This window comes from Salmo trutta, chromosome 3, assembly GCF_901001165.1.
Source record: "Salmo trutta chromosome 3, fSalTru1.1, whole genome shotgun sequence".
Taxonomy (NCBI): Eukaryota; Metazoa; Chordata; class Actinopteri; order Salmoniformes; family Salmonidae; genus Salmo; species Salmo trutta.
The window spans coordinates 74,093,650-74,114,581 of NC_042959.1; the positions used below are offsets into that span (position 1 = coordinate 74,093,650).

At 42.7% G+C, this 20,932-nt stretch overlaps 4 protein-coding genes across 11 annotated transcripts in view; 1 reads left to right on the forward strand and 3 right to left on the reverse strand.

Moving 5' to 3' along the window:
• LOC115189028 (CCR4-NOT transcription complex subunit 3) overlaps positions 1-267 on the reverse strand; it is an 11,666-nt gene extending 11,399 nt beyond the window's left edge. For all 5 annotated transcript variants that reach the window (XM_029747850.1, XM_029747860.1, XM_029747856.1 and 2 more), the window contains exon 1: positions 43-267. The gene's annotated coding sequence lies outside the window, so the exon portion shown is untranslated. The remainder of the gene's footprint in view (positions 1-42) is intronic.
• An 80-nt stretch (positions 268-347) lies between these two features.
• LOC115189079 (TCF3 fusion partner homolog) lies at positions 348-3,336 on the reverse strand. Of its 2 annotated transcripts, none has more exons than XM_029747861.1 (7): positions 3,241-3,336; positions 2,632-2,733; positions 2,231-2,386; positions 1,772-1,842; positions 1,572-1,641; positions 1,169-1,321; positions 348-892 (listed from the first exon to the last, which is right to left on the reverse strand). In XM_029747861.1, the coding sequence occupies exons 1-7, from the start codon at positions 3,247-3,249 to the stop codon at positions 818-820; spliced, it is 636 nt and encodes a 211-aa protein (XP_029603721.1). In that variant the 5' UTR covers positions 3,250-3,336; the 3' UTR covers positions 348-817. The 2 variants fall into 2 exon arrangements, with proteins under 2 accessions (XP_029603721.1, XP_029603722.1); XM_029747862.1 differs by lacking the exon at positions 3,241-3,336 and adding an exon at positions 2,938-3,175.
• LOC115189105 (NADH dehydrogenase [ubiquinone] 1 alpha subcomplex subunit 3) lies at positions 2,733-4,960 on the forward strand. Of its 2 annotated transcripts, none has more exons than XR_003876718.1 (4): positions 2,733-2,828; positions 4,180-4,254; positions 4,465-4,542; positions 4,631-4,960. XR_003876718.1 is itself a non-coding variant. In XM_029747864.1 (4 exons), exons 1-4 carry the CDS (start codon positions 3,394-3,396, stop codon positions 4,720-4,722), a joined length of 252 nt encoding a protein of 83 aa, XP_029603724.1. In that variant the 5' UTR covers positions 3,358-3,393; the 3' UTR covers positions 4,723-4,958. The 2 variants fall into 2 exon arrangements, 1 of the variants encoding a protein (XP_029603724.1); XM_029747864.1 differs by lacking the exon at positions 2,733-2,828 and adding an exon at positions 3,358-3,400 and having other exon boundaries at positions 4,631-4,958.
• A 1,981-nt stretch (positions 4,961-6,941) lies between these two features.
• On the reverse strand, positions 6,942-19,854 carry LOC115189126 (brain-specific angiogenesis inhibitor 1-associated protein 2). 2 transcript variants are annotated; one of them, XM_029747866.1, is made up of 15 exons: positions 18,616-19,854; positions 14,854-14,983; positions 14,591-14,666; positions 14,284-14,370; positions 13,720-13,781; positions 13,551-13,622; positions 13,274-13,411; positions 12,552-12,677; positions 12,262-12,438; positions 11,394-12,051; positions 11,070-11,274; positions 10,813-10,878; positions 9,941-10,196; positions 9,812-9,852; positions 6,942-9,668 (listed from the first exon to the last, which is right to left on the reverse strand). In XM_029747866.1, exons 2-15 carry the CDS (start codon positions 14,899-14,901, stop codon positions 9,596-9,598), a joined length of 2,085 nt encoding a protein of 694 aa, XP_029603726.1. In that variant the 5' UTR covers positions 14,902-14,983; positions 18,616-19,854; the 3' UTR covers positions 6,942-9,595. The 2 variants fall into 2 exon arrangements, with proteins under 2 accessions (XP_029603726.1, XP_029603725.1); XM_029747865.1 differs by having other exon boundaries at positions 12,552-12,704; positions 18,616-19,191.
• Between the last annotated feature and the right edge of the window lie 1,078 nt (positions 19,855-20,932).

Sequence of the window (20,932 nt, forward strand, 5' to 3'; positions counted from 1 at the left end):
CTGTGTCAACCAGCTAAATTCACATTTGTTTTAGACATTTACCTAGGGTTTGGGCTTTTCGTTTGTCTCTTTCAATTAGAACTAAAACTATTTCACCAGTCTTCTTTACTTCCAATTTGTGTTTTCTTTTCGTCAATCTGGCTGTACAGTACACTAAAGATGGACGGTAGCTAAATCCCACCCACAAAATGTGGATTCCGCCCTAAACCCTACCTCCAAGCTATGATAGGACCAAATTCTTCACCGTCGTTGGACAACTTCCGCAGGTATACTTTCCTGTGATTGGTTTATCAGATGATTGATGGGTCAATGGTAAAATATATTTAAAAAACTGCTGAATCCTGAAGTTCTGAATAAACATTTTATACAGAACATTTAGTAAGCATCACGTCGACAAACAAATCATAAAACATGTTCAGAGTATCCTGATAAAAGGTTCACATCAATACATGTACTGTCAATGTAACTTCCGCAAGGACCGGACCATGCATTCTCTACTGAGCAGTGGATTACCATGGTCAAGACCTTCAGCCATTTCCACAGACCATAGTTGTGCATAAATGATAATCATATCCACTACGTTTTTCATTTCTATCTGCAAGGTTCTGTAGACATCATCCGCGTAGTAGAACCTTAGATCAGGTGTAGCTTCATCCTATTCCATCGTTTCAGGACTCAAGCCCAATACAACTTTCAGAACATCCCAAAGAGCCCTGGCTGTATCTGTTTCAGTGACATCACGTCTGGGGAAGTGGGAGTCTAAGCAACAGAATGCTGCTTAATTTCTCCTCCCACTAGCAGCCGGCCATTCCCCTGGTCAGTGAGACAAAGCGGTTGGGCTGGGAAAGTCACTGAACTGCGTCTCTGCCAACATGGAGATGTCTGCTTCAGTCTGTGGAGAGGAGTGAAGATGATGTTAACAACAGAACCATTGTAGGGAAACAGACTGACAGATCTGTTGTCTGCCAGATTGGGGAATGCTGCAGTGCAATCTGTTCCATATGCACAGAATAGAATACGCAATGCACTGTCAGTGTAAAGGAGAAGCCGTCACCTTTCTCTGCACATAGTCACACAAATATTTCAAAATTACAGTCTTTGTTCATTCATTTAGTTTGGGTGTGCACGTTCATTTCCCATTCAAGGTTTATGAGTGCGTCTCACACACCTGTGGGTCTTTCTCCTGTTTTGGAACTCGATACCTCTTCTTCTTGGATCCCACTGTGGATTGGAAAGGGACAGAGGGGGAGGAGCTAGGAAGGTCATTCAGCCTATCATCTTCTGCTCCAGGGCCGATGTCTAAATGGGCACCAGACTCTTCCTGAAACAACAACAGTGTTGCTTTTAGTATAAAGATATAGTATGTGGGGGGAAAACTCAGTTTCAGAAGAGTTCTCCAGTTTCATGCCAACAGAAAACCGCCCAGTTGACATCTTCTGCATCACCATCAAAGTTAATGGTGAAAGATTGAATAACGAATCATTGTTACATTTCAATATACGATAACTGTATATCATGGAACTCTGCTGGTTTATTATTAAAGAAACAAAATTTTTACATCTCATTCTCACCTCAAGCGATATGGTGAGCTGTGCATTTCTATAGTCATCTCCATGGGCGTCGAGGGTCTTCATTAGGAACCTACAGTAGGAAAGTTCAGTTGCTGTTGTAGTTGAGCTAGCCTGTATTTACAATGGAGAGGCCAATAGACCATAGACTGAAAAAGACATGAACCAATGAAAGGACAGACAGAGCTTCAGTCCTTTTTTACCTTCTCTCTTTCTTCATGCGACGTGTTAGTCTTTGTACCTGGTGAAGGCGACCAAGGATCTTCTCATTCACCTGCAGAGAAAATGGTGAAAGGATTAGGGTTGCAAAATTCCTGGAATGGTCAATAAATGCCCTGGTTTGCCCAAAATCCTGGTTGGAGGATTCCCAGAATCAGGAGGGAATAAGCAGGAAATCCAGAAACGTCCAACCAGGATTTCTGGAAAACCAGAAAATGTATAGAACATTTTGCAACCCTAGAAAGGATTCATTATCATGCATTTCTTTATGCTACATGTGTGCACTGGCATTACCAACAGCAAACTATATGTTCACAGATGCTCATCCATTTAACTTGGTTCTTAAATAGAGTACTACCTGAAGATACGATATTAAAGTTGCAATAAAAATCCACACTTGGCAGGGTCGTAACCCACACAAATGATTCCCCACAGTCACTTACCTGTTCGATCTCCTTACACCTCTTGATCAAAGCCAGGTACTTCCTTTTCTCCAATTCTCTCCTTTCCTCCTGCTGCTGCTGGTGCTGCTCTGGCCTTGCTCCTGACCCTTGACCTCTGCCCTCTAGCAACTCGCTGACCCCAGGGCCAAGCTCTACCTAATGATAAAAACTGTCATTTAGCACACACCATTTTTGTTTTTTTCATCATTCCCCTCTAAGCAGAGACTGATTTAGACCTGGGACACCTGGGGTGTGCAATTCATTATCAGGTAGAACAGAAAACCAGCAGGTTCTGGACCTCATTGAGTAAGAGTTGAATACCTCGGCTCTTGCACCATATTCCATTTTCAACCAACCGAGCCACTGGAATCATAATAGTCAGACTCAGAACTCTTACTTACCTCCCCTGGGCCCAGTTCCACCCCACCTGGCTCCAGCTCTGCTTCCAGGATGTGGCCCCCAAAGAGAGGCGGCAGGGCCAGGCCGGAGAAATCTTCCATTATCTGAGTGAGGGGTGGAAGAAGGAATAAGATCGTTCACCCCCTCATAAATCACGTCCTAGACGGTGTCACGAATCTACACTACATTTGACAAACAGGTAGGGTTAATTCCTTGACTCAACCTGACAGCATATTTTCTTTAGCCCTACACTAAAGGACGCCTCGTCCTATGTGGGGATAATCTTTAGGAATGTTATAGCTAGTTACCATAATAACTATTTGCTTGCAGACAGCGTTAGCTAAACAGCTACACCTTCCTCAACCCCAAATAAAACTACATTTAGGTGACCTAAGTTTGATTTGGTTAACGAAATCACAACTCGTTAACGTTTAACGTGAGCTTTTCTTGAAAACGATTAAACCGAGATGACAACACATTCGACTAGCTAATGTTAGCCTAACTTGCTAACGACGTTACTGAAAAGCATCTAACATGCGCAGCATTTTTGAAGATTTACGACTAACTACTGTATCTGGATGGTCTGACTGACACTTTAAACATGTGTTTACCCGATCCATTGACCGCAGCGCTCAATGCATCACCGTAGATTTCACGCTGTCAAACAACCTTTTTGTGTTGTTGCAACTGGCGCAATAATTATACGACATTATGTAGACTACAGTTCCCATGTTCCCCAGCCCAGCAAAACTACAAAGAGCAACATGGCAGGTGGTGAACTTTGCTATTAGCAAGCTAGCTAGTTGTCTCGTTTTATGCTTGATTCCTCTGTCAAGCAAACACTGGTGTTCTGATAATGCTAGTGTATGATTAATTGTAACTAAATATTGTATTCAACTCAAATTTTGTATGCATGTTTTAATTTACCATGCCAAACGAATAATGTGACCTTGGACCAACATAGTGTTAGCCGATTTGTTTTAGCTGCATGTCGCGTCTCTACTTCATTCTTTACCTAACCTTTTTTAGGTCAAAGCTCAAATCAAAATGTAGTAGTTTGATCATGAAATATCTCCAATCTGAATCGCTTGCATTCCACAATCCACCGCTCTCTTCTGACTGAGCTGAGTGTAAACCTGGGCCACGTTCAGTTGTCGAACTTTGCAGATAGAAATCCCATTAATTAGAGCTGATGTGATTCTGATTCTACATGTCAGAGAGGCATGTTTGTTGTACATAGCGTATTTCTATCCGAACGTTCCAAAACGTTGTGTCCTGCTTACCCTGGTGTAAACAGAGCAGTTGGATAGGGTTGATCTTCTAGCTTCATCTTCAGTATTTATCTGCCCAATGCTGTCATGTTTACAATACTGTATAGACTCAAACTAATGGGTATATGACATGTAGTTTCAAGTCATATAAGCCCAGCTAGCTATTTGTACCTAGCTATATCCTTAATACATTCATCAATCACTGGATCATAGATCATGCATAACACAGTGTACATTTGTGCCACTGTAACTTAAATGTCTGTTTGCTTCTCCTGGCAGGAATTGGAGCCTTCCTGAAGAATGCGTGGAATAAGGAGCCGGTGGTATTGGCCGCCTGCGCAATTGGACTTCTCGGTCAGTACATCTCTCAAAGTATACATCACAGGTTGTAATGCTCATATCTTACAATATGCTAAATTCAACTGTAGTTACACCTTATGGATTCTGACATTACATGATACACATAAAATAAACTTGTGTGCACTGCCCTTCAGCCCTCCCTGAATTGAGTTGTGTGTTCACTTGGTGTAACATATCATTGATATTTCATGTATTTCTTCCCAGCCGTTACTGTTCCATTAGTGAGTCCCTTAACAAAGTACTCAGGCATGATGAATGCAGCTGTGCCATACAACTACCCAGGTAAGCCATTAAACCATTATGAGAAAATCATTAAGTCTGGCCCTAGACAGTTGGTGGCATAAACAAAACCTTTTTCCTCTCTCCCCAGTCCCTGTGCGAAACAATGGCAAGATGGACAATGTCCCCAGCCACCCTTGTGACCCTAAAGGACCAAACCTGGACTGGATTAAAAGCCTGTAACCGTCCACATTCCCTTCCCTGTACAGACCACAGCCCGTTGTTCCTGTCTCTCTGTGTCTGCTTCTCAGTAGATGGCCCTCAATAAAGATGATCTATTTAATACCACCAACTTTGCTCTTGGATTCTGTTGGGATGTTATTTGTTGTCAATATGATTTGGCAATTTTTATGAATATTGTAGCATGTGTATTGTAAAACACAACACCTTTCCTTTTTAATAAAAGGACTTATTCAAAAGGTATTCACAACCTCATTGGATTAATACACCCTTAATTCAATTAAGAAATTAATGTTAGGAAACCTACTAATATACAATGTATACTGCATTAACCTATTTTGTACTTTTATACAATAGGCAACAGACTTTAGAACTTCAAGCTGCTAGCCCTACACACACTTCAGGCATTACACAAGAAATGTCTGGCAGTCAAGTGGATTTGAGATGATGGATGACCACAAAAAAGGGGTGGAAAATTAGAATTTTAAATGTGGCTTTGACATCCACAAAATGTATTAAAACATTTTTTTATCAGATTACAAAGCCCTCTATCATCCCCCGTTTGGGAAGTATTGGTTAATTGTGGCACCTTTGGTCTGTGCTTTGTGTCCACAAAGCTCTCTGCTCTCATCTATGGGTCTCCTGGGGGTGTCTCTGTCTGTGTTCAGGTTACACCTCTTCCTCACAGGGCTGAGGACCCCTTTATAAACCAACCTCACATAACTCTTGGCAACACAGAGAGCTTGAAAAAAACACCTGCTCCAAATATAGAATCTACAATCACTTGTTCTCTTTTCTCCTGGGATATGATGTGGAAAGCAGTGGTACTAGCGTGTATCTGCTGGTGGCTGGGCTGCAGACGATAGACAGAAAAACATATAGAGTGCCACTGTGTGGTTGAGAGTTCATTCGAGTGGTTATCTTCACCTGTGGAGGAAGATGGTCACTCAGTGCAGATGAGGCATGCTGCTGGCTGGAGAAGCTTTATCTCAGTGTTTCTAAGTGTTGCACATTTTATTCTAGCCCAGCACTAATACACCAGGTTCAGCTAATCAATGGCTGTAAATGTTTAGTTGAGTAGCTGAATCAAGTGTGTTTGGCTGGAACAGAAGTGGTGCAACTCTGGTGCCTGGAATACAGTATCTGACTACCTATTACATGCTGATAGAGACAGTTAACTGGTGTGATGAAAGAAATTTGAATGCCGATCCAGCTAGTTTTTAGTTACGGAATTACAGCAATCTTTGAGTTTTGAGCAGCATGAGAAACAGTCAAGATGCTACACTGTATTTCAGGAGACTTCCCTCAAGACCCCTTCAGCTCCCATGACGAGGACTCATCTGAAGGCTGGAACCCAGACTCAGCCCCACAGGGTCCCTTCCAGCAGGCCACCTCCTTGGGGGCCCCTGGCTGGTCCAGAGAGTTCCAGGAGGCTGGGATGTTCAGCAGTCCAGCCCGCACCCTTATCTCAGAGGAGGTGCTGGAGGCTCTTCGTACATCTGACTTTCTGTGTTTCCCCACCAGCCACAAATATGGCCACACTTAAGAATTCAATCTGTTTATAAAATACATGAAATAGATTACATTAGAAAAATGTTATTGTCCATGCAATGTGGAAATTTGCTTTTACACATAAAAACATAAATCAGGGCATCGGAATGCTTTATCATCAAGAACATAGACTACTGGGGCCTCCCGAGTGGCGCAGTGGTCTAGCTGCCTAGCTGTGCCTCTAGAGATCCTGGTTCGAGTCCAGGCTGTCGCAGCCGGCCGTGACCGAGAGACCCAAGGGGCGGCGCACAATTGGCCCAGCGTCGTCCAGGCTAGGGGAGGGTTTGGCCGGCTGAGATGTTCTTGTCCCATTGCGCTCTAGCGACTCCTGTGGCAGGCCAGGCACAATGCAGTGTTTCCTCGACACATTGGTGCGGCTGGTTAAGCGGGCAATTGTGTCAAGAAACAGTGTGGCTGGGTTGTGTTTCGTAGTCCATACGGGAGTTGCAGCGATGGGACAAGACTAACTACCAATTGGATACCGTAAAATCAAAAAAAGACTACCGAAACTATTGCCTACAGTAAAATTGTACTGATTATGTGCATAGGGTCTTATGGATTAAGGAGTATAAGGCATTTGTGGCCACTCAATTCTACTGAAGTGGAGGAGATTTTAAATCAAATACCTACAAAATGGTTTGGTTGTTCAATGTGAAGGTGAACACTGGGTGTAGTGATTAACATGTTTATTGAAGTTTTCATTGGAAAGAAATACAATAACAGTGGTATCAGGAATGTGTGTGTATCCAAGGTTTTATACTGTGACCATGATTGTTGTGTGACTTGGAAAGGCAATGCTGTTTTATTAAAGAGAAAAAAGCTACAGATGAAGTAACAAAAAGATATTATAACAAAACAAATTAAAAGACCGAAATAAAAGTAGGGGCAGAGGCAATTGTTTTGTTCGTAAACACGCATTTAAGACAATCTTACTAACAGAGGCATCCTGAATAGAAGATCCTGAATAGTCACCACAGCATCATTTTTCTTTTGACTTTTACAACTGGATCCCATTCTCATACAGCTAGATTGACATTGAAAGGTCATATTTTGAAGAAGGTTAGGACGGTGAAAAGAAAAGGTGCAAGGTTAAGGAAAAACAAAGTTAAACAAGATCAAAAACGGTTTGTTTTTTTCAATTTGTACAAACATAAGTAAACTTTAACTATGTGATTTCACTATACTAAGTATTTAAATCAACAGCAATGTTATTTATTGGGTGTTAGAATTACCATAGCAACAAAGTCAATCATTTCACAGGCTTGGTTAGAGATGCAACTTAATATGATACAGAAACATGAGGAGAGAAGGAACTATACACTGTAAGGGCCGGAAATCAGAATAAAGATCATACAGAGAAACTCAATTTACCCAGCCACATATTTCCACCCTGAATCTCTCAACTGCAGTTTTGTAGATGACAGAGACACTAGCGAGATACCAGATGACAGACTAGAGAGATACCAGACATGGAGAAAGTGAGAGAAAAATACTACTTTCTACATCTAGTTTACCATTGACACTTGCTCACACACTGTTCCACTTTCCAAATACTTTCCACAACACTTTCAAAGTTAGACTTCATAAACACAATCAGTCTTCGCCCTTTAAATAAGGTTCTGTACGGTTTGCAATTGGTAAACGTGCAGCTAAAATCTGCTAGATGTGAACAATCTGTTGGAGTCGAATTTGAAATCAATCGAGAAGACACTAGTAAAAACAAACGAGCTGAATCCATCTCTTTTCTTATACATTTATCCCTCAACACAAGGCCAATTTCTCAAACCTACTGTCCAGGAAAAGCCATCCTCCAAACCCTCCACTGTTTCTTTCCTCTTCTACCTGTCCAATACAAATAGAAGTACAGTTCACCCCACAGGGATGCATTGTTACAGATGTAAGATCTTAATTTTAGCCAGTTGCAGGAAAATAATCCTGCAGCAACAAGAAATGTGAATTAATCTACATTTTTGTAGGGGTTGATAGACTCACTTTAGAAGCCTTTTTAAAACTAAAATATACTACAAGTTTGCATTTCCTGCTATGCAGGAACATTCTCACCAACAAAAGAGTAATCAAATAAAGATCCTACAAGATCCTATCAAATAAAGATCCTTCTATTAATACGTTTCTGTAGATAACAGAGACTCTTGAAGGTAAACGTTCAATACAATCTACACATCATAAACTAGCAGCAATAGCTTTGCAATGCAACATATTTCTGTGTATAACATATCAATTGCCTTTGTAAATTGATCAGTTGATCTTAAAAATATAATTCCTTATACAAATCCTACCGCACATTAAAACAAATTATTATTAAAAAAATATTGGTGTTTAAACTTGAACTATTTCCTACCCAGCATTGTGCTGATGACATCAGTAAGCAACATCAATACACTTTTCTTTAAATCTCCATACAGAGAACATGTAAATTAAGTTGTACAAATGTGATAAATCAACAAGTGATTGGTAGGTCTGCATCTATCGTGAAAATACATCTGCCTAGCTAACAATGTGTTTAAACATACTCTTATTGAATCCCAACAATGAAAAAAAAATAATGACAATTCTTCAACATGTTTGGATTTTCCTGGATCATACACACATATCTCTGTATAACTCTTCTCAAAAATCCTCCTCAATGAAAATACTGATAAAACAGGAGCCTGTCCTTTAAGACAATTCCTAATGGTACAAGTAAAGTATGATATAATTCATTCAACTATTACCCGACTACAGGCTGCTACCAGGAACCAGTCTCTGAACGGGTACAGACAAAAACACATAATAAACATTTTCTACCAAGGTTACTTCTAGAAAAGTGTTGTAAAATGAAAATAACATTATACAATTATCAGTAATGCCCAGGGCTCAAATGTTAATGTTGGACATGCCGACAAAATGGCCGTCATCCGTTTGTGTTTTTACTAACATCACAGAGCTTTTTAAATTCCAATTCTCACACTCATCTTTTTACTCTAGAATTCTCAAATACTATGGTGGATTTTTATTCAAGATCTCATTTTGTCCAAAGTGTCTTTGACAATTACTGTTGTCACTCAAATTTCAGCTTTGATTCTTCTATCTTCAAAATAACACCACATAAGTGTCTGTAGTTTGACTTAGGCCTGATTAATACACATGTAATCAGCACTTGTAAATAACCAACATGAACAGAAAGGTTTACTTAAGGCTTTCTCTTAAGGCTCAACAGTTGAGAACTCAACCAACACAGTTACTGGACTCTGAGAACAAATTCAAAACACATGAATGTTTCCTATTAACACCTCTCCATTGGTTGCCTGTTCAAGGAGACCATGTCCTATTCGATGATGGGTGCAGAGCGATCATTGGTCACCGTCTTTCTGAGCCGGACATGGGCAAATGGGTTGGTCCTGCCAGGGAGACAATGTGCATATCAGGCATGACAGAAGCTTAGACACGTTTATCGACAGTCATCCATCTAAAGTGGACCAGGGTTGGTGACTACTGCAATGCAGTATGTCTACTGTTTAAATAATATAATGAATGCATTTACCAGGTTGGGGAGGGTGGAGGAGAGGCGAAGTCTGAGGAGAGCTGTAGTAAAAGTGATGAAGATCCTAGTGTTATTAACCCATTACATATCATATCTACATTATATTCTGTCATTATAAGCCATCTATACCTCTTGCATCAGCATTGACAGAGCCGGTCGGACAGGGGGCCCTGCCCACTCTACTCCTTCACCTCTGACCTTTGGCCTCAGGCTGACCTGGTTGGAGTCGGCCATGCTGTATGGGCGCGGGCGGAAGGTGCTGACCCTCTGAGGGGGGAATGAGCGCTCCTCTTCGGACTCAGGGGTCAGGGCAGGCAGGCCAGGAGAGACCAGCTTGTCTAACTGACCCGTACTGGTACTGTTGACCTTAGAGAGGAGCGGGGAGCTGGAGAGAAACCAGTGGTAAATGGTTCATTTTCCAAGTGTCTTGCTCAACTCAATATCCTTAATGATAATAGCAGGCATATTGTTCTGACATTTCAGACTAAGGATAAATGGAGGAAAGTGGTCACGCTAACTCATCAACTGTACTGTTGATCTTGGAGAGCAAAGGGGACGTACGAGGTGGTAGAAGATTAGGACAGAGCTTAGGCAGATGGAAAGAATGAGGGTCATTCATTTTTATTCCTCTCTAAAGGCCCGGTCTCTTTGCTTGGCATGGACACATCAAAATGACAATGACACTTAGAGAGAAAAAACAGCATATCTGTGTCAAAGTGTCAGTGATCTCTCTCAGCTTCCTGTGAATAAGCCAAAATCATCACTGCCAGTTTGTAGACATCGCTATCATACTGACAGACATGTTGTTGACAACGCTGCAGCTAGGCTGTTAGATCAGAGTCAATACAGGGAAGGGTGGAGAGCATAGCGGAAGGATTTCTAGAGTTACAGTGTCAAGATTTAATCATAACCCTACAAAGTTGACTTCCATTTAAGACAATAACATTTTGAGGAATGAAATGACAATATCATAACAGTTCCTTGTTTCTATGGTGACAGACCTGCTGTCGAGGGGATCCAAGGTGTTGGGGTAAGGCTGAGTGAAGGAGAAAGGGAACCAGCCTTTCCTGTAAGGGAGAGAGGGAGGAATTGTTTTGGTATTATCCGTATATAACCTAGAAAACCCATGGATTGCCTGAAGATGTAATTTCAGAACAGTCCTCAGTTGGTGTTTGAAGAATTGTAGGCTTTTGTACAGAATGGTGGATTTTGTACAGAATGGTGGCTTTTGTACAGAATGGTGGGTTCTAACTCTTACCGTCCCGTTCGTTCGTTCTGGCCATAGTGCCACCCGTCTCTGGGCTCAGAGATGAGGAGGCTGAGAGCGTCGCCTGGCAGGAAGTGAAGTAAGCAGGCCACGCCCACTCCACTGCCCTCTGAACCCCCAGGAGCGTGGGCAAATATGGCTTCCACACGAGACGGGCTGGAGAGAGGGAGAACTCTGTCTCTGGGCAGAGTGGAACCTGGAAGATGGAGAGGGACAGAGGAGAGAGGGAATGTGAAATTAATTAAATAGACATCACATTGGGAAAGAAATGGACTAGATGGCAAATAAAAAGTGAAGGGGGGTATCAAAACCTACCCATAAACCCTCCCACCCGGGCCTCGCTGACTGGTCTCCTAGGCAATGGCAGTGTAGACGTTCCATACATCTCCGCTGCCTTCATCAGCATAGAATTATGGGATAGCAATGGTGTGTTCCCTCCTCCTAGCACTCCCTGGTGGTGCAGCGAGGGGGTTATGGCTCTGGAGAGAGGTGCACTGTGGGGTAGTGGAGGACTGTGAGGGGCACTGAGGGACAGCGGCAGGGCCAGGCCCTGTAGGGAGGAGTAGGATGGGGAGCCCTGGCTGAGAGAAAGCACAGTGGAGGGGATCAGACTCGGAGAAAGGCTGGAGGTGCTGGTGGCCAGGAGAAGAGAGGTCTGCTGGGCTTGGCTGGAGCCAACCGTGGAGGAGGAGGTGGATGAAGTGGTGGGAGTGTTAGCAGTAGTGATAGCATTAGCACTTGTGTTGTTGTTAGCATTGGGGCTAGCTGAGACACTAATAGGCGTGCTGGTCTGCTGAGGGGAGCCTGCCCCACTCCCTCCAATAGCCCCTCCAGTGGCAGCGAGGGAGCGGAAGGTCTGGGGTCCGGGGGAGTTTTGGGGAGGGGGGATGTCACTCTGGGAAGAAGAGGGGATGGGTCTCTGCTGCTGGGAGCCACCATTCAACAAGGGAGGCACCTCCTGTACTGACAGCCTCTGAAAGAGAGAAATGGTAAGAGAGAGAGATAAGACAGAGAGATGAGAAGAAACAATGGAATTTTGCTAAATGACTGAAAACCATCTGAATGCTGTCTAAATAATAGAATAGCCTAATCTTATAATAATTTCACTTTATCTTCTGAAGTACATGGAATTCAGACATTGTCTGTGAATTCCTACTAATGAACTGAAACCCCTTGCCCTCACCTGTTCTGGCTGTGCAGCGCCCAGTTTGGCGTGTCGGAGGAGCTCAGCTATCCCAGATGCCCCAGAGCCCTGAGGGGCGGTGTGACGCAGCAGGTTGAGCGCCCGTTCAGGTAGTCTGGTTGGCTGGGAGCATGACTGTTGCCATGAGGACAGCTTCTGTGACAGGAGCTCTCTCACCTGGACACAGGGAGGAAGGAGAGGCAGATTGGCAGTTGGATGGGGGTCAGGGACAGTGTGTGTGTGTGTGTGTGTGTGTGTGTGTGTGTGTGTGTGTGTGTGTGTGTGTGTACCTTGCAGTGGTAGTTGATGAGCAGCTTAGTGACGGAACACTGGCGGTCCACAAGGAAGCAGTATCGTCTCCTCTCCTCCGTCAGCGCCGAGCGGTAACCCACAGCAACCAGCGTGTCCAGCTCAGCCTGACGACGACTCATTAGCTCCACATACTGACAGAGGTTAGTAAACACACACATAGAAACAAATGCAGCATAACAGAGGCAGCGGAGTAGGAGATATGTGACCTTCATAATAAACTGTAGGAAGAGAGGCACAACTGAGGGACCAAAAGGAAGAAGTGACATCATATCCTGTCTGCTGAGCAGCGATAAACTAAATCCTAATCACAAAATATTATCCCTCACCTTCCTTAACCTTTTCTTCCATTGTCCACCCCTTCTTATTTCCTGTTTTCTCATTCCTAAGATTTCTCCTCCCTATCCCCCTTTTTTACTTCAGTAAGGACTGGAAGCCAAATCAGCTGAGCCAGATTGCTGTTTAATCTCATCCATACTTCCGCACACACAGACTGTACATACACATACACACACACAAACACTTGACTGCCTTGTAATGCTGTGTAAGATGCTTTAGTCTGGTGGTGTTTCCAAGAAAATTCTACACAAATCTCAATTGTCAAAACACCATTGTAAGTGTTTCAAAAATACACAAATGCATCGTCGAAACCTTACACACAAAGCACTACTGACACAAAATGGTGTTGTTGGATGCCAGTTACCTGCATCTCCCTATCTCCGTACTTGTTGGGGTGGCGACTGCCCTGGCTCTTCCTGCGCAGCTTCTTGAGCTGTGATTGGCAGCGCTCGATAGATTCCGACTTCGACTTGCGCTCACTCTGATATTTCTTCAACGTGGCCTGAGATCGAGAGAGAACAGAAGCGAGAAAATCCGATTGAGAGAGAAACAGCAACAGATAGAAAAATAGTTAGTCAGAAAAGTGGTTGCGCTGTAGAGAGAAGGAAATATGTTAAAGGAAAATGCATAGATAAACTCACGGTAAGATATTTAATGTCCAACTCCAGCTTTTGCTCCAACTGGGACAGCAGCTCAGAATGGAACAGCTTCAACTGTAGATCATATTCCACCATCATTCATACAGCATCACAATATTTAACAATCAATCATATCACCACACACACACACACACACACGGTAAACACTCACCACGTCCTCCAGTTGAACCTGAATCTGCCTGTGCACCTCGGCCATCTGGAATAACGTGTCTCCTGGAATCACCAAGAAGACACAGGATAGAGAATACGTCATCAACACAGGGATACAGAGCGGGATAAAAGGGCTGGGGAAAAAACACTTGTTGTGACTTCACGTCGTCTGTATGTGCAATATTGTGTCTGATCAATAAAGTATTATCTTATCTCACCTGGAGCTGTTAACTGACTGAATGATTGTATCTCTCAACTTCTCAGCCTATGATGTCAGCTGTGAGTCTGCCAATGAGGTAAAGGCTGTGTGTCTCTCTCCCACAGCACAGTAGTTTGTGGTGTCGGGCATCTCTCCCTCCCTCCCCGACTGTTTGCAGCATTACAATGAGATCATGTGGTGTTGTTAATCTCTCAACAATCACCCCACTCTCTCTCTCTCTCAGCTCTCTCCATACTTTCTCTCATTCCTCCACTCTCTAGCTCGCTTCTTCTCCGATAGTCCCTTAGTGTTTCTCACCCCACCCACCGGTCTCTCTCTCTCTCATACACCCACCCAGTCACTCACCCAGTTCTTTGGACCCTTGGCTGTCGCTGGCCAGTTCTCCCAGTTTGACCAGACCATCGAAGTATCCCTTGGCTGCTACCGTCACTCCTGAGAGGAAAACACCTTCAGTGAGGGGCACCATGTAACAAAGACCCTCTAAATGGGCTTTAGGATTGGGCCTGGGTGGAATGCAGCTTCTATGCCAGACACCAGAGAGACATCATTAAAATGTCCAAACAAACATGCCCTACCAACATGCCCACCCAACGCCACTAGATATACTACACCACACATTATACAGTATACTGTGTGCACACCACTCTCTCACCTGTCAGGGCTTTCTCATAGTGTTTTCCCATGGTCACAAAGTTCTTCAGACTGGGGTTGAACTGGTCCAGAATCCCCTACAACACACATGACAACAAGAGACAATATTCATGTCTCCTCTTCAACTTACCACTTAGTCACAGTCTGTGATCATTGCTGCTAGCAGACTGAGTTTCAACAAAAGCGTTATATAGGGCACTCGCCTGACTACATCTACAGACTAATTCATTGCTCTTGGAGACAACAAACCTACACACACTGTACCTTATACACGTTTTCTGTCATCTTGTTGACCTCGTCTGAACGAGACATGGTGTTTCAGAATGTTTAAGTATTGTAGTCTCCTCCCCTGTATCTTAGGGAATTAGGCTTTACAACAGCAGACTGAAGTCCCCTGGGAACACAAAGATGGAGAGAAACAAGTGTTGGCAGGTAGCCTAGCGGTTAAGAGTGTTGGGTCAGTAACCAAAAGGTTTCTGGTTCAAATCCCAGAACAGACTAGGTGAAGAATCTGTTGATGTGCCCTTGAGCAAGGCACTGATCCATAGGAACATACAGGAGCAATGGTTAAGAGTGTCTGTTAAATGACTGAAATGTACAATTAATTCAAGTATAAAGAACTTCTATGAGAGGTCTAACCAGACACCCAAGAGAGGTATTCAGGCCGAGGTGTTTGGAGGTGACCTGGCAAATCAAACTCACCCATACAGAGTGAGATGGAGGGTTTTCATCTGCGGTCTATTATCCATACAGGAGGCAAGGACCAGACAGTTTATCCCTAAACTACCACCCTGCATACCCAACATGTTTGTGCTGTGACCCATCTTTTAGAGTTGTTTGGGACTGTGTTCAGTCTATTCCCAAGACTTCTAGCAGTCCTATGCCGTGACCCAAGAGGAATAAACCACAGGCCACCAGTGGGTCCGGAGCCAGTATTTGGGAACCCCGGCTGCTTCTCATCAAGAGGGTGACCTTCCAGAGCTAACGACTGGAAATGTTGACTTTATGTCCTGCTCCATTATCCGATATGGGTCAACATTTTTCATGTAATCTCTGTAGGATAACAAAGGAGGGTTGTAAGGGGAAAAGCTGAGTTGAGCGTGACTTTAGCCATTTAATCCAGGGGGGAATTCTGTCACCGAACAGCTTGGTCAGTTCAGCACCGGTTCTCTCTCTGTGGTCCAATGTTTATTCAGCGCCATGACACTTGTGCCTGGTGTTGGAAAAGTCCATTGTTCTTATCTGAGGGGTTATGAATGGTCTGAAACAAACTGATAGCAGAAACATTTGGCTTGCCCTAATGTAGGGTAGTGATAAAGTCATTGGTGGACTCAAATCGCAAAAGTTAAGAAGTGCTGTGTTATTAACATCCATATGGAAGCAGGAAATACAACCTCAGGACCTGGAATCAAAGGAGGGTCTGACTGCTGTTTTAAGACACGTTTTGGTAATAATGTTTTATGGGGGGGTTTAAGTTTTTTTACTTCATAACTCAGACGCAAAAGTAATAACAGACGTCCAGATGTATCACAGATCACATGACCTAAGTAAAATACACCAGGGTATCACTGTATAATACATGATGTCTGCAGTGGTGGAGCACCTACTGGAAAAAACAACATTTGTTACTCTAACATATAATCCAATCAAATCAAAGTATTTGTCACATGCACAGGATACAGTACGTTTAAACGGTACAGTGAAATGCTTACTTGCAAGCTATAGCACACTGAGTAACGGGCCATTCTAACTGTTCCACTATAATGCCTAACTTATTACATGACACAATCAGAAGATTGGTAATATAGACCACTTTAGGCAATACTTGTGTCATGCTTATGACACTTCATTACATGGGTTGGTGGAAATAGAGTGGGCAGAATAGACATAGTTCTGATACGGTATTGTAGAACGTCTCAGAAATAATTCTAGTCATTCAAGTTCTATTCTGTAAACCTACAGTACTCTAGCCATGATGAATGTACAGTGGCTCTCACACAAGCCTCTTCTCTCTAGTGTTACAGCACGGTGGTCCTCGTGTGGGACAACACACACACACACACACACACACACATCTGACCTCACTCTACACTAAGGCTCACACATGCTCCTTTCAGACAACATCCTGTGTGTGTGGCATTCTGCAGCATGTCATGCATTGGCTCACTTGTTGATGTCAGTGGATGGTCATTGGGCAGACAGACATGTTTTGGGTAACACTGACCGGTCAGGCTGCTGTTGAATAGACCTGATGATATCATTTGATTCCACAGATGTATGGGTTACAGCTCTGTACACTACAACTGACCTCCTATGGACTTTGTATAAGTACAACAATTGTTACCAATGTTTAAGGAGGCTCTGAGCTTATGTTAAAGACGTCCTCTAGCAATTTGACGTTTTCCTGTTGAATATCCCAAGTATAAATACAGTAATGTACACACACTTGAGGGTCATTTTTGGGGAGCAAAATAGTGTTTTTTTTAGACACAACTGCAAACGTCAAGGATTAGGGCATTCAAGGAGTTAGCCTTACAGAAAAAAAACATGTCAAATCTTGATTTCAAGTGAAATTTCATATATGAAATCATGTGAAAATGTGTTTTTGGAACACTTCAAATGTGATCACGTTTTCACATGTATTGTTTCATGTTATCACATATTGCTTTCAATGTTGTCGCATTAACTTCACAATTCACATTTGATCACGTGAAATTCATGTGGTGTTTCCTGTAAGGGTTGGACTGATGGTTTGAGGTGATGTCATTGGCCTCCCCCCTTGTTTGAGGAACAATAGAGGAGCAATAGAGAACCAAAGAGGAAAGGCCCACACCACACTTGTGTCATGTTATACCTGGACCACCTATTGGGATGTGCCTTTTGGTAAGTAAATCAGGTGTTGTGTGAGGGGAAAAGGAGACTGGAGAAAGACTAATTGGGTAAGCAGAAGTGTACAAAGAACTGTTATCAATATCTGAAGAAATCCAATAAAGAATGTCCTTGATCAATATCCTATTGTTGACCAGGCAGAAACACATTTTTTGGGGTGTCAGGTAGCCTAGTGGTCGGAGCATTGGGCCAGTAACCAAAAGAGTTGCTGGATCGAATCCCGAGCCGACAAGGTAAAAAAAACAATGCAGTTATTAACCCACTGTTCCCAGGTAGGCTGTCATTGTAAATAAGAATTTGTTCTTAACTGACTTGCCTAGATAAATAAAGGTTAAATTAAAAACCCAGGATTTCTTTCTAGCCAACTCAACACACTGGTTCTGGTTCCCCATAAGCGCTGATCTACAATCAGTTATGCTTGTTATGTCCTGACGGTCAGGGTTTGGTAAACTGACCGTTAATCTGCAGATTGGGGCACATTCTCAAGGTCCAATTTAAGAGGTTAATTCATGTCTTGTTATTCAAACCAGGTTGGTCAATTGGGAACCAATTGTCATACACAATGACAACATAGCCAAATATACAATTACACAGCAAAACTATAATCAATGTACTAAAACACAAATTAACTGAAACGGCTTTTGTATTGTAGGTATTGAAATACAATTTTTACATTTTGTTGCCAAAGATGTTTCAAAAACAGCTACTAGGCCTACATAACTTCAACAACTGAAAAACTGTTGACAAGCTCTGCAGGAGTTAAGTGATTACACTGGTATTGGCAACAATTACAAGTGTGACAGATGTAACATCATAGGGGAAAAATATAAACAAATGTCTGTGAAACAGGAACTTTATAAACAGATTGGAGGATTTGAGGTTGTGTTTATCACTTTGACTCGTATTGGCATACATAACTAAAATACGAAACATCTTCTCTAAACCAAGTTAAAGGAATTATCGAGATGTGAAAGTGGACGAAATGAGAGACATTACTCTCTCAGCAAATCAGTATCACCAGTCTATAGCCTCATTCAGCAACACCTGTTGATCTCTATATAAAACTCTATAAAACTCAGCGCAATTCATTCAAAGTTAGATAAGCAGCAAAATAGTTGATACAAAGTGGAATTGTACCTTTTCTGAGATCATTGTTGAAAACTGATGACCGAAACGCCGTTTGCTTTTTGTCTTTTTTTTCTTTTCTTCTATTGCTTTCCCCTTCGGTAGTGGGGGGTTGTTTCACCCAGCAGTGCACTAAATCTCAATCTCCCCCCCGACTTCGCTCTCTCTCCCTTTTTTAATTTTTACTCACACAAATCGGCGTCAGACTTTTGGTGCCGTTCTGTACCTCTACTCACTGTTGAGCTGATTAGCAACATGCCTTCACGCACACACCCCGGACAGAAAATTCACCGCGAATAAACCCCGACCGCTTCATCAGACTCCCTACGGTTAGAAGCCTCAGTTCTCTTCCGTTCTCTGTCTCTCTTTACCACTCTCCCTTTCTCTCACAATGTCCTCACTCTCCTTCACTCTCTCGCTCACTATCCCTCTCTTTCTCCCTCTCTCATTCACTCACTCACTCGGGCAGAATAACAATGAGCAAACGGGACCCGGGCTGAATAGCGGTAGAGAGAATAATGACTTGAAACTTTTTAAAGCAAGGATGGCAGACCCCGCAGTCACGTATCATTGGCCTACATCCGCCACCCCCTTCTCACATTCCCTCCATTCATTCTCTTAAGTGGGCAGTAGCCCTTTGGTTTATTATTCACATAATATTAAATATGTTGCCTATAGCCTATTACTTTAAACACGTTTTGGGGTGAGAGTGATAAATCAATAGGAGTAAAACATATTTGGCTAAAACGTTATAAAATTAAAAAATAGTTTTTACAAAAACATTCAATACTTTTCAGGTGATTCATCTGTTTGGTATGTCAAGGGGTTGAGCCAGGGTTGAAAATCGATCTAAAGCAAAGGTTAGTGTTAGGGTTATGCCAAGATTATGGTTAGAGTTAGGGTTACGCAAGGCTAGGGGAGGGATCCCATTTCCCTCTGCTGCCCTCAGAAGGTAATTCCTTGAGTGAAATCCATGGTAAAAAAGTGAATCATTATGCCAAGATTAGGGTTATGGTTATGCCAAAATGGGTTAGGATTAGGGTTAGTGTTAGGAGTGTTAGGGTTGTGATTGAGGGTTAGGGTTAAATTTATAGCTTTGGGTCAGTTTAATTGGGTTGTAGTAGCTACCACTGACCAACAGATGGCAGTTGTGTGACGATAATCAGTGCAGTGCAACAAGCAGAACAGAAGCTGCTCATGAATTGGTCCATTTGGTAACTACAGTAGGAATAGATGTGAAACTGTGTTTGTGGTTCTGTGTCATTAGGTCTAGCTCTATGGAGGTGTTGGCCTGCTAGTATAGGTGGTTGATTGTCTGGTCTCGTGAGCAGGTGCCCTGGCACCTTGTATCTGAGCTGTAAAGCGTTTTGTCTCTGTTCACTTCCTCAGGCCTACTTTAAGACTGATTGACGCACAACATACTGACAGACGGCAGCACTACTGGCCTAGTAAACACCAGAATAACTCATCTAGATCTCTCTTTCTCTCGAGGTCCCTCACAGTCTTTCTCTCTCTGTCCTTTTCTTGCTCTTTCTACCTCTGTCTGTTTCTTATTCAATTCAGTTGAAAGGGCTTTATTTGCATGGGAAACATATGTTTACATTGCCAAAGCAAGTGAAATAGATAATAAACAAAAGTGAAATAAACAATATAAAATGAACAGTAAATATTACATTCACAAAGGTTCCAAAGGAATAGAGACATTTCAAATGTCATATTATATCTATATACAGTGTTGTAAAGATGTGCAAATAGTTAAAGTACAAAAGGGAAAATAAATAAACATAATATGGGTTGGATTTACAATGGTGTTTGTTCTTCATTGGTTGCCCTTTTCTTGTGTCAACAGGTCACAAATCTCGCTGCTGTGATGGCACACTGTGGTATTTCACCCAATAGATATGGGAGTTTATCAAAATTGGATTTGTTTTTGAATTCTTTGTGGGTCTGAGTATGTCTCTCTCTCTCTCTATCTAGCTCTTACTAGCTTGGCATTATTATGTCTCCCTCTGTCCCTCTCTCGGTCACATCCTGATCGCACACATCCGCTGCATCAGTGTCACGTTCTACTGAGGCTGACTTCTTTCTTGGAACTTGAAGGAAGTCTACCGTGTGTGGCGCTAGATGTGGGTCACCTAGAGCTGTTTTCCTGGACAATGTCCCAGTGTGTCAAATGTGCACCTAAGGCCAATCTCAAGTATCTTGGATCAAACAGTCAATTATTATAAAGCCACATTTAGAGGGGGGAGGGGTCAATGTTCAAACCAAAGCAGGGGGGGACTCCACATGATTATTGCATTTCCATTCTGGGTTTCTTACTGTATGTTGT